This window comes from Emys orbicularis, chromosome 2, assembly GCF_028017835.1.
Source record: "Emys orbicularis isolate rEmyOrb1 chromosome 2, rEmyOrb1.hap1, whole genome shotgun sequence".
Classification (NCBI taxonomy): domain Eukaryota; kingdom Metazoa; phylum Chordata; order Testudines; family Emydidae; genus Emys; species Emys orbicularis.
Window position 1 is genome coordinate 278,959,433 of NC_088684.1, and position 13,066 is coordinate 278,972,498.

The window sequence follows — 13,066 nt, forward strand, 5'->3', positions numbered from 1 at the left end:
CAAGTAGTAGGACTCAGTAGACATGTAGGCTCTAAAGTTTGGTTTTTGAATGCAGTTATTTTTGTACATAATTCTACATTTGTAAGTTCAACTTTCATGATAAAGAGATTGCATTACAATACTTGTAGTAGGTGAACTGAAAAATACTATTTTTTTGTTTTTACAGTGTAAATATTTGTAATAAAAAATAAATATAAAGTGAGCTCTGTACACTTTGTATTGTGTTTTAAAATAAATCAATATATTTGAAAATGTAGAAAACATCCAAAAATATTTAAATAAATGGTATTTTATTATTGTTTAACAGCGTGATTAATTGTACAATTAATCACGATTAATGTTTTTAATCGCTTGACAACCCTATCATAAATATGTGCGGTAGACATCTGTGGCAGAAAAAACAGTTACCTACCTTTTCGTAACTGTTGTTCTTCGAGATGTTACTGCTCATGTCCATTCCATTTTAGGTGTGTGTGCGGCCACGTGCTCAGTTGTCGGAGATTTCTGCCTTAGCGGTATCCATAGGGCCAGCTGTGGCGCCCTCTAGAGTGGTGCTCCCATGCGGCAGTATATCAGGCGCCACCGGCCCTGTGCCCTCTCAGTTCCTTCTTGCCAGCAACTCCAACAGAGGGGTAGGAGGGCGGGAAATGAAATGGACATGAGCAATACATCTCAAAGAACAAGAGATACGAAAATATAGGTAACCGTTTTTTCTTCTTCGAGTGCTTGCTCATGACAATTTCATTTTAGGTGACTCACAAACAGTGCCCATGGAGGTGGGCTCAGAATTCACATCTTAGCGGCTTGCAGTACTGCCCTACCAAAGCCAGCATCATCCCAGGTCTGCTGGGTCAGTGCATAGTGGGACATAAAAGTGTGGACAGATGACCAGGTGGCCATTCTACAGATGTCCTGGATAGGTACATAGGCCAGAAAGGCTGCCAAAGAGGCCTGCGCCCTAGTAGAGTGGGCGGTGACAATCGCCAGGGGTGGCACCTTCACTTGGTCATAGCAGAAGCGAATGCAGGCAGTGATCCAAGAAGAAATTATTTGAGTGGGTACAGGGCGACCTTTCCTTCTGTCGGCCACAGCAACGAATAATTGCGTCGACTTACGGAACAGCTTGGTCCTGTCAATGTAGAAGGCCAGAGCCCTTCTGACGTCCAGGGCATGTAGCCTGCGCTCCTCCTCCGACCATGCGGCTTCGGAAAGACCAGTAAGTAAATGTCCTGGCTTGAATGAAACGGAGAGACTACCTTTGGGAAGAAAATTCAGGTGCAGCCTTAGCCGGACCTTATCCTTGTAGAAGATAGCATATGGCGGCTCTGAGGTGAGCGCCCGAATCTCAGATACCCAGCAGGCTGACCTCACCGCAACCAAAAATGCGACCTTCCAGGAGAGGAGACGGAGGGAGCAGGAAGCCAGCAGCTCGAAGAGAGGACCCGCGAGCTGTGACAGTACCAGATTCAAGTCCCACGGAGGGATGGGGTCCCTGACGTGCAGATAGAGGCGCTCCAGGCCCTTAAGGAATCTGGCTGTGATATCCTGAGCAAAAACCAACCTGCCTTCAAACAGCGGGTGGAAGGCTGAGATGGCTGCTAGATGGCCCTTGATCGATGAGAGGGACAAGCCCTGGAGCTTGAGGTGCAGAAGGTAGTCCAGAATAAGCTGCAACAAAACCCACTCGGGATGAACACCCTTGTCTGCAATCCAGCAGGTGAACCATTTCCACTTGGCCAGGTAGGTCGCTCTGATGGAGGGCTTCCTTCTTCCCAACAGAATGCGCTGAAGCTCAGCCAAGCACTGCTGCTCCTGCGTGTTTAGCCATGCAGCAGCCAAGCCATCAGATGTAACACCCTCAGGTTGGGATGCAGAAGACTGCCATGGTTCTGGGACAACAGGTTCAACCTGAGCACTAGCTGGAACAGGGTCACCACTGAGAGGTCCAGCAGAGTGCTGAACCAGTGTTGGCGCAGCCACGCCAGCGCTATGAGGATGACCTTTGCCCTGTCCTGTTTAATCTTGGTGAGGATCCTGGGTAGCAACAGCACCCCCAACCATGGGAGCAGAAAGTCATCTGACAGGGCTCCTCTGTCCATGCCCCCAATCAAGCAGAAGACATGGCATTTCCTGTTCTGCCAGGACACAAACAAGTCCACCAGGGGAGTTCCCCACTTGCGGAAGATGGAACTGACCACCTTCGGATGAAGGGACCACTCGTGGTTAGACGAGAACGTCCTGCTGAGGCGATCTCCCAAAGCGTTCTTGATCCCTGGAAGGTGAGCAGCTACAAGATGGATGTCGTGCTGCAGACAGAAATCCCAGAGCCGGAGAGCTTCCTGGCAGAGGGCAGATGTCTAGTTGGCAGCTAGTATCAAGCGGTGTGCCCATGGGGTCGGTCCTGGGGCCAGTTTTGTTCAACATCTTTATTAATGATCTGGATGACGGGATAGATTGCACCCTCAGCAAGTTTGTGGATGACACTAATCTGGGGGGAGAGGTAGATACGCTGGAGGGTAGGAATAGGGTCCAGAGTGACCTAGACAAATTGGAGGATTGGGCCAAAAGAAATCTGATGAGGTTCAACAAGGACAAGTGCAGAGTCCTGCACTTAGGAAGGAAGAATCCCATGCACTGCTACAGGCTGGGGACCGACTGGCTAAGCAGCAATTCTGCAGAAAAGAACCTGGGGATTACAGTGGATGAGAAGCTGGATATGAGTCAGCAGTGTGCCCTTGTTGCCAAGAAGGCTAACGGCATATTGGGCTGCATTAGTAGGAACACTGCCAGCAGATCGAGGGAAGTGACTATTCCCCTCTATTCAGCACTGGTGAGGCTGCATCTGGAGTATTGCATCCAGTTTTGGGCCCCCCACTACGGAAATGATGTGGACAAATTGGAGAGAGTCCAGCGGAGGGCAACGAACATGATCAGGGGGCTGGGGCACATGACTTACGAGGAGAGGCTGAGGGAACTGGGCTTGTTTAGTCTGCAGAAGAGAAGAGTGAGGGGGGATTTGATAGCAGCCTTCAACTACGTGAAGGGGGTTCGTTCCAAAGAGGATGGAGCTCGGCTGTTCTCAGTGGTGGCAGATGACAGAACAAGGAGTAATGGTCTTAAGTTGCAGTGGGGGAGGTCTAGGTTGGATATTAGGAAACACTATTTCACTAGGAGGGTGGTGAAGCACTGGAATGGGTTACCTACAGAGATGGTGGAATCTCCATCCTTCGAGGTTTTTAAGGCCTGGCTTGACAAAGCCCTGGCTGGGATGATTTAGTTGGTGTTGGTCCTGCTTTGAGCAGGGAGTTGGCCTAGATGACCTCCTGAAGTCTCTTCCAACCCTAAGCTTCTATGATTCTATGATCTGGCTCCGCCCTGCCTGTTGACATAGAAGACTGTAGCCATGTTGTCAGTCAGGACCTGGACCACCCTGTTTTGTACATGAGGTGGAAAGGCTTGGCAGGCTAGTTGAATCATTGATATTGATATGCAGGGAACGATTGCGACTGGACCAACGACCTTGAGCATTGAGAGCGCCCAGGTGGGCTCCCCAGCCCAGGTCCGAGGCATCGGAGCCAAGGGTCACCAATGAGACCGGGGCCGCAAAGGGAACTCTTTCCAACACCGACGTGGGATCCTGCCACCAGATGAGGGATGACAGTATGCTGTCCGGGATCCAGACCACCCAGTCCATGCTGTGCCAGTTGGGAATACAGACCAACGTCAGCCACTCCTGAAGAGGTCTGAAGCAGAGTTGTGCACGCCCGACCACATAATTACATGCTACCATGGGGCCCAACAGCCTCAGGCACGTGTGGGCGGTGGTGAGTGGGTGGGCCCACAGGCCCGTGATGAGATCCGCCATGGCCTGGAACCGAGTCTCAGGGAGGAAGGCCCTGGCCCGAGTGGAGTCGAGGACCATTCCAATGAATTCTGTGTGTTGTACTGGTGTTAAGGTTGACTTTTTCTTGTTTATGATCAACCCTGGATCGCAACAGGTGGAACATACGAGGTTGAGATGTCTCCACAGCTGAGCCAGAGACCAGCCCCTTATCAACCAGTCGTCGAGGTATGGGTAGCAGGAGTAGAATCCTCTGCCTTCCATGTTTCGAGGGACCTTTTCCACTGCCCCCAGGTGCAGGAGGTTTTCGACCTCCTGAACGAGGAGTTGATCATGAGAAGGGTCCCTGAAGAGGGACGGGGAAGGAGGGTTGGAGGGGTTGTCAGCTATAAACTGCAGGGTGTAGCCGAAAGAAACCGTACCTAGTACCCAGCGTTCCAAGGTGACGCGGGACCAGGCCGACCGAAAGGGGTGGAGGCGATTGACGAAAGGGAGGGTTGGATCCAGTACATTGGCTGGGGCGCCGTCCTCGAGCTCACCCTTAAAATGACTGCTTCTGGCCTCCCTGACTTCTGGAAGGGTCAGGTTGGGCAGCCGGGTGGGAAGAGGACGGGTAGCATCTCTTAGGCCTTTTGTCCATCTCCTTTCTTCTATAGGAGCCAGACCTGGGAACCCCCCAAGACCTAGACTGCATCGGAGGAGGTGGCAGAGGACAGAATGGCTTCCTGGACTGCTGAAAGGTGTGCAAGCCCAGGGATCGGAGGGTGGCTCATGAGTCGTTGAGCCCATGGAGCCTAGAGTCAGTTAGCTCAGAAGAGAGCCCTGAACCCTTGAATGGCAGGTCCTGGATTGTGGTCTGCATCTCTTGGGACAGCCCAGAAGCCTGCAACCAGGAGCTGCATCTCATGGCCACTGCCGATGCGACCACCCTGGCAGCTGAGTCCATCATGTCCCACATGTGAAGGACTCCCCGGGCCACCGCCGTGCCTTTGCTCACTAACGCGGCCAACTCTTGGACATGTTCCTGTGGGAGGGCCTCCATGAACTTATTCAGGGAGTCCCACAGGTTACAGTTATGAGGTCCCAGCAGGGCCTGGTGGTTCGAGGCCCGAAACTGTAAGCTGGCCGTCAAATAAACTTTCCTGCCGTATAAGTCAAGTCTTTGGGCCTCCTTATTTTTCAGCGTTCCGCTGGGGTAGTCCTGCCTGTCCCTTTCGTTCACTGCGGACATGACCAATGATGCCGCGGGAGACGAGTATACAGATACTCGAAGCCCTTTGCAGGGACATAGTATTTCTTTTCCGCTTTCTTTATTCTGTCAGCAGAATAGATGAGGGGGCTTGCCACACCAATTTGGCTATATTGAGCATCCCTGGGTGGGCAGACAATGCAATTTTTGCCGGTGTAGTGGCCGAGATGACATTGAAGAGGTTGTCTGCCTCCTCAGCGACCTCAATCTGCAGGCCAAAATTTTCAGCCACCTGTTTAAGGAGGGCCTGGTGCTCTTTAAAATCGTCCAGGGCACTGCTGGTATGGGAGGGTCTGGCCACTGCCTCATCCAGGGACGACGAGTTACGATTGTATTGCCTGAGGGATGGTGTCATTCCCTCCCTTGTCGGGGTAGGGCTCCCTCGGTGTCGGGGTATGGTGCGCAGGCTCTGCTTCTGCTTCAGTGCCGTGTTCCGATTGCAGCACCAGCAGTACCTCAGCTGGTTTGCCCGATGCAGCCAGGGGAGGGCTGGGAGTACTGGACCAGCAACACCAGCACCCTCCACGGATTCCAGTATGGTCAATGGGGGGCCACGGCTCCTGCTGCGTCGGTCTCCCGCATTGGAGGAGAGTTGCCTCATCTCGGTGACGGGCTAAAAACGTGGTCTGACCCTGATCACTATCCCTCTGGTGACCACAGCAGGGCCATTGAGGCCTGGGTCTGCCTACTGACCCTGGTAGGCGATTGACAGGGGAACCAGGAGAAACACTGTCAGAGGAACGGTACCAGGATGAGCGGGAAAGACGCCGAGATCCCGAACAAGCCCTCCAGGACAGAGACCAAGGATGATGAAACCTTCTGGGAGAGGGTGTTCAGCGTGTAGACGACCTATGGCCAGACAGTCGTCAGTACTGGCAGTACGGGGAGTGGTGCCACAAGTCTGGAGTCCCTCGCCTAGTAGGAGGCGATCTCGATGGAGATCTAGGTCGTCTGGCCAGTAAGCTAGACTGCGTTGCCGAGTCCTAAGGGTGCAGCGATGGGGACTTGCGCCTGCGATCCAGCGACCTGCGGTGTTCCTCCAGTCTATGCTGCAGCACCCCAGTGGCTTTCCCCTTCGGTGCCGCAAGCGGAGCTGTATCGGTCACCTGGCGTGGCAACTCCGGAGCCAGTCGGCCTTGCTCCTTAGCCGCTGGGACCGCTTCAGGCACTGAAGGCCCCATCACTGGCTGGGAACCCCTGCCGCTAGCTGGGAACCCCTGCCACTGCCCAGGGTGGGGGGTGCGTGGCTGGTGGGTCTGACCTCCACAGTACCCCCATGAAGCCCCATTGCGGGCGCATGGCCTGACACAGGTCCTTTGACCGAGGCCTCTCTCTCCTTCGGTGCCGAGGGGCTTCTTTTCTTCAGCCTCTTCTTCGGCGCAGGCCAAGCCCGGTGCCGGCAGTACGCTGAGTGCCAAGGCCGAAGTGCTGAGTGTAGGTGCCACGGTGGAGGATTCCAGCACTGGGCGAAGAGCAGCCTCCATCAATAATGTCCTCAAGCAGATTTCCCGCTCCTTCGGGGTCCTCGGGCGAAAGTTCTTACAGATGCAGCACCTGTCTTTTCTATGGCCTTCTCCCAGATGCTTAAGAGCGTTATCATGCAGATCGCTGATTGGCATCGGCCTGCTGCATGACACACACAGCTTGAAACCGGGGGAGCGGGGCATGTCCCACTTGAGGCAAAGTTCCAACTGGGACTCTATTGACTACCTAACACTATCAACTATCTATGAAACTATGTACAACAACAACTAAACCAGTCAATGGATAACCGCTGCTGCTCTTGCGAAACAAAACAAGGCGCTCCAACCAACCGTCACAGATGGTAAGAAGAAACAGAGGGCACAGGGCTGGCGGCGCCCGATATACCACTGCATGGGAGCGCCACTCCAGGGGGGCACCACAGTCAGCCCTACGGATACCGCTAAGGCAGAAATCTCTGACAACTGTGCACGTGGGCGCGCACACACCTAAAATGGAATCTACATGAGCAAGCACTCAAAGAAGAATATATAATTTCTCCAAGGAGAGAATATAATATTTTCAAGTGGCAAGATTTGATGGCTGTGTTCCTTGACAACTCAGTGTTATCAGATACAAGCCCTATAAGGTCCCCTTTAAAATACAAAATTAAACTAGGAAAGTAAACTGTCATTCTTTTTCTATCAAAGTAAATCATTCTTATACTGTCTTCCTGCCTAAATTAATTTTAACAGGTCACTTTTTTCAATAACTTTATTTTGCTTGAAAATGGCAAAATCTGAAAGTATATTAAGTTTAAAAAAAAGTGTCTTGATCTTAGCAAAATTTAATGTAGAAAGCTATTTTGAGACCCTTTCATAAGCAGTTTCTATAAATATTTCTCTGTAGAATCCAACATTCACCTCCCATCTTTTCTCCTCTAAGAACAAGATTAAAAATAAAGGAAGCCTTTAATCAGATAATGTTTTATGTAGCAACAAATTTTTTTAATATAAATTTGTGTCTTAGGATTGTGTTGCTGCTCCTGTACTTTTAAGAATTCTTGGTTATTATTTGTATTCTTGTAGTGCCTAGAAGCCCCAGTCATGGACCAGGACCTCACTGTACTATGCGCTGTACAAATACAGAATTATATTTAGGATTCCATTAAAAAAAATAATGACTAAAAACTGTCTACCTCAGAAATTTACATTCAGAGTTCCATTTGTATGTATGTGCATATATATATATATATATATATGCAATACAGAAATGCTTGTACATAACAAACACCTACTAATCAGAGTCACCTTTCTTTACAATGATCAAGGTCTATGCCTCCCTCAGAGTTCCATTCTTTTCCACTGTAAATCACACTGCATTATGCAGCCAACTGCATAACGTGCTACCAAACAACTAACTTGCCCAGCCACATAAAGTGCATTGTAAGCAAACTACAGTACACCTGGGAATGAAAAGTTTATACTTACGGCTTGTCTATACAGAACAGCAATGTGCACTACGGGGGTATGATTTCTAAAGCACACTAACTTGTTACACATTAATCAATCTGTGTAGACCCTGCTGGTGCACACAAAAGGTTTCCTAGTATGCTTTAATGTAATACTATTTGAATTAGCATCATATTAAAGGACACTACGGAACCTTTATTATCTCCAGGCACCTAAATACCTTTAAAAATCTGGTCCCAACTGACCACGAAGGTCCTAAATAAAAAAATTCATCTTCAATGTTTTTGTGCACTTCACATTAAATAAACAAGGCATATATATTTTTTTAAAACAATACAGTAAAATTTGTATTATTTGGTTCTAATAACCAAAATAAGCAGTCTCTTTACCGCTGATGCATGTTTCACTGCATCAGCGGTAAATTAAATGAGGGGAATACAATGAAAGTGCCTTCCTCAATTTTAACTATGGTGTTGCTATAAGATGATTTTATTCAGAGTAACTCTTTAACGCTTACAGGTATGGTCATCATCTTACTGATTTCTTCATCCTCATCTTCAGAATCACTGGTTGCATCTTGACAATTTGCACCAGTAGCAGACACAGGTAACTGAGAAAGAAATGTTTGGAGTACCCTTAAGTACACAAGTAGCCCTTCCTCTGACAGGGATCCTACAGCAAATAAACAGAAATAAAAGAAAAGTAAGCAGATCATACTGTACTACCGCTGAATAGAACAGTGTTCAACAGGAATCCCATATCAATAAACAACATGCCCAAAAGCTTACAATTAAAGTATGCCCTATATTGCAAACAATTATATGAATCTTGGAGTGGGCTGTAAGAAGAATACATCTAATGATCTTCATATTTTAAATTGTCTATCACTTTTGATTTCTTTTTCAGACCATGAAATATACTAAAATATATTATAGTGATATGTAACATGCCAATTCAAAGAACTACATTATACAGTACACAAAAATTAATTTTAACTGAATAGATTATATATTTTTCATACCCAAATATGTTTCACCAACTGTTAAAACAAAGTAAAACAGCCATGGAGCTCTATCACTTTTTCTTGAACGCCTGCTTTCTGTTAATAGTGCATTCAGGAAGAGTTCATAAGGGAAAAGTGTTTGCACATCTGCAAGCGCTGGAATGATGAAATGGAATATCTGATCTGTAAAAGGTGCTGCCAGAAACTCCTCTGTGAAGGCAGCAAAAATCTGTTGCCTGAAAGGGGGAGAAAAAAGGTTCTTTACAGAAAATGTAAACATAATTTTTCACCAGCACATCCATGAAGTGATTGATCATCAACTTGCGAGTCTGAACACATTATTTTATCCATCAAGGAAACTATGTATAGCTTCATTCCTTAATTCTATGCCACTATACTAAACTTGTCAGATTACTCAAAAATTAATCAGCCCTTCTCAATATTATTCTATTTGTATTTTTCTTTAAAGCCTAATGCACCCACATAAAACTAGTCTGAAACTATTCCAAGATTATGAAAAATTATATTTAACTGAATAAGTGCTGTAAAGAATTTCAGAAAACCTACTTCAGTACATTATTGCACTATCACATAAAACTTTTTTCTGTAATACTGTGCACTCAACAGCACATATAAAATCTTAACTAAAAACTGCATGTACCCTATGTATATCAGATAATAATGAGTTGATATACAAATATTGAAAGATCTCCTTTGTTTACCTTGCACCCTCTGGACAGGAGCTATATGTAAAGTGCAATGGTTTCAGAACATTCTCTAGCAGTATTTTTGCAATAGGAACTCGAGAGACATCAGAATATTCAATACTCGATGGAAGCTTGTTATTAATCAACAAATAAAGCGACCTGTAGAATCCTGAAACAAATAAAAATATATGCAACCATTTATTTCTTGAGTTGTAAAGAAAACTGCAATTTATAATTAGGAGCTCTTTACAATTCATAGCTTAAAGTCTGATTTAAACAAACTGTAAAAATGCAGCAAAAAGCTATACTCATAAAAGAAAATGGCCAGGTCATCACCAGTTTTTTGGAAATGCAGTTTATTTTGTAAATTGCAGAGACAAATAAATGTACACAGAATTAGCCTGACTTTCAAAAATAACCTGCTCCTGCTGAACTGGCTCTTTAAAGCAGTTGCCACCTAGACACAGTATCCTAAATCTCCTATTTCTCTGAACCCAGCCGCCTGTCACATTTCTGTTTTTTTGGCCTTTTGGACACCATCAATGGCTCCCACTAGATCCAAAGCCTTCCAGAGTATCATATGACATCCTACACACATACCTGCTGTTGGAGGAGTGTCACAATTCTACAAACACTTCTGACCTCCACCAGTCTGGATTGAAAATTGTTCCTAAATTGTGGATTTCTTGCATAATAACATGATGTTCCATTGACTATGCCACAAAGATGTGGATGGGAGGTAACCTGAACAGCATCCATGTCAATAAGATGCAAAGACTATTTCATGATTCCATCCTATCCTTAATTCACCTTCTTGCTTAATGAACTTAAAAGTGTAGAGCATCTGGAAACTCACGTAGATTCAAACATTTTCTAAAGATATTACAGTTCTCATATGCTTTTATCATCAATAATAAAAACCATCCTATTCAAATTACCTACTCTAGTCTGTGAAAATCAGTCCATGACAACAAGAGACATCACAAAAGCATATTTGGAAGGTTTCTAAGGCATTGAAAAGTTGAACTAACTTTTCCATCCTTTCCACTGCCTCTTAAAACCACACCTGAGAGAGTTTAAACTTGCTCTGCCAGCACAGCATCACATCATAATAGCTGAAAGTGAAGTGCAGTAAACATAGTACTCTTATGAAGAATCCTTTGTTGCACCCATTTCCTGAAAAGAACATTCACTGTTGTCAAAACTGGAAATGTATATTTGAAGCTCAGTCGTTGGAGACTATAAAACATTTGTTCAACTTTAAGTAAGAGGGTATGGTTAAAATAGTGTGTCTTTTAATTGTATTTCTCAAATGAAGCACTTCTTCTCAAGTGTACACTTGTAAATATGGATGTGCACTGAACTTGCCCTGTAGCTGACATTTCAGTTAAATTGATATTACTACTTTTAAATTGCCTTAGTTTGATAAATGGCCCCTAGGTTATCTAGATTTCATACATACCTACAATTTATTAATACTAGGGCTAATGAAGGGGTATTTCAGCAGTAAAAATTATTTGAGTTTTGAAGTTCCAGAAATCAGTTTCTTATTTTTATAAGTTACAATGCCTTTATATTGCCATACACACTTTTTCTTACTATAAGGCCATGTGTACACTAGGAAAAAGGTGCATTTTTAAACACAGTAGCTAATGCATATTAACACGTATTGAGATTCTAGTACTGACAAGGCAGCTGTAGCTCTAACATCTATGACTTGATTGAGGTAAAACCTAGGGCCCCTCTAAATTTTACCCTTACCAACTTACATGTTAAAATTAATGGTTACTTTATCTTACAGTTACTGTTGCTCTTAGAAATGTGTTGTCCATATATATTCCATGATCTACCCTCTTTCCCTGTTATTATGAAGTCCCATAACTCATGGATTCCATATTGGCAAAGGAATGGAGGGTCCCCTGTCCTTTTTCCTCTCAGGCGAGCGGCACAAGGACAGTCAGGGCACAGGCATGGCCCCAAGGAAGACTGTTGGCCAAATAAATCCAAACTCAAGTGCACAAGGCACATGCACACCAACAGAAGAATATATATGGACAAGTACTTGAAGAACTACAACTTGCCTAGTCTATATTAGGATTTTAACACATTAGCTAATACGCGCTAACATGAGTTAAAAATACATCTTTTTCCTAGTGAAGACAAGGCCTAAAAGGCTGATATACTTTACCTACCCCTCCTCCAGAGGAACACTGCATAAAAAGTTTCATTTGTACTCTACTCCAAAGCCAGTATTTAAATCAATACACGCATGCATTTCAATACATAAGCACATTCACAGATAACCACTGTGTTCTTTACAGGCCTTTCCAGATGCTATGGATAATTAAAAATAAATATTTAAAAATGATTTCCGTGTGTTTTCAACCCTTTGAACTTCATTTTTAAATGTGAATATATTGTTTATCACTTGCCAAACCCTGAAAACTGTTTTGTTCCCCTTTTTATGGTGCAATTTCTTTTCATTAAGCAGCTCTTGTGTCCCCTGGACCAAATCCCACTTGCCTTAACTCACTCGAGTTATTATTAACAACTTTGTATTACAGTAGTGCCTAGAGGTTTCAATGAAAAATCAGAGGCCCTTTGTGCTAGGACAACATATCATAAATAACTGTTAAGCTCTTTGGGGTAGGGGCTATATGATAAGATGTAACAAGAGGTGGAAATAACAAATGGAAAGTATAGGGGATGCAGGAGCTAAGGTAATAGTTATCAGAAGCACAGGCTAGATGGACTGTGTGCAAAACACAGTTTAAAATGATATAAACAAAGATCACAAAAGTGTTTTGTACAATTACTCGGGTATCATGTATGATTAAAAGGACAGCACAACTGCAGTTATCATGCAGTCTTACTATTTTTGCTTTTTGTACCATGATCAGACAGACAGCTAGATTTTATGGACTTAGATTTTTAACCTATCCAGATTTAAATTCCCATATATCAATTTTGAAAACTGGATGTTATGTAGTAACAACAAGCTAACATCACTATATGGAGGTGACAGATTCCAAAATACTTTATACAAGAGCTAAACAAAGATACAAATTATGGTGTTCTTAATAGCATACTATGAAAATTTGTAATAGCTTCTAGGCAAGCCAATTAACGTATTGCAATCTCACTCACACTGTATTATGCTCTGGTAAAAAGTAATTTCTGACTGTAGCAGTTCCATCTAAATCAACAGTACCAGAATAAGAGCAGGATTTAGTCCACTATGTATGTTTTAAACCTTTAAAATATGGATCTATTCCAAGAAGTGACTGTAGAAATGACATCCTGGAGTTCTGTGGTTTTTTCCTATAAATGGCT

General features: G+C 44.8%; 1 protein-coding gene across 1 annotated transcript in view; it reads right to left on the reverse strand.

The window, feature by feature from the left end:
- Window positions 1-13,066, reverse strand: part of UBE3C (ubiquitin protein ligase E3C) — a 172,185-nt gene that overhangs the window by 127,814 nt on the left and 31,305 nt on the right. Inside the window, exons 7-9 of the mRNA XM_065398772.1 lie at window positions 9,749-9,902; window positions 9,045-9,262; window positions 8,541-8,695 (exon numbers count right to left, since the gene is read on the reverse strand). Coding sequence (XP_065254844.1) covers window positions 8,541-8,695; window positions 9,045-9,262; window positions 9,749-9,902 — 527 coding nt within the window. The remainder of the gene's footprint in view (window positions 1-8,540; window positions 8,696-9,044; window positions 9,263-9,748; window positions 9,903-13,066) is intronic.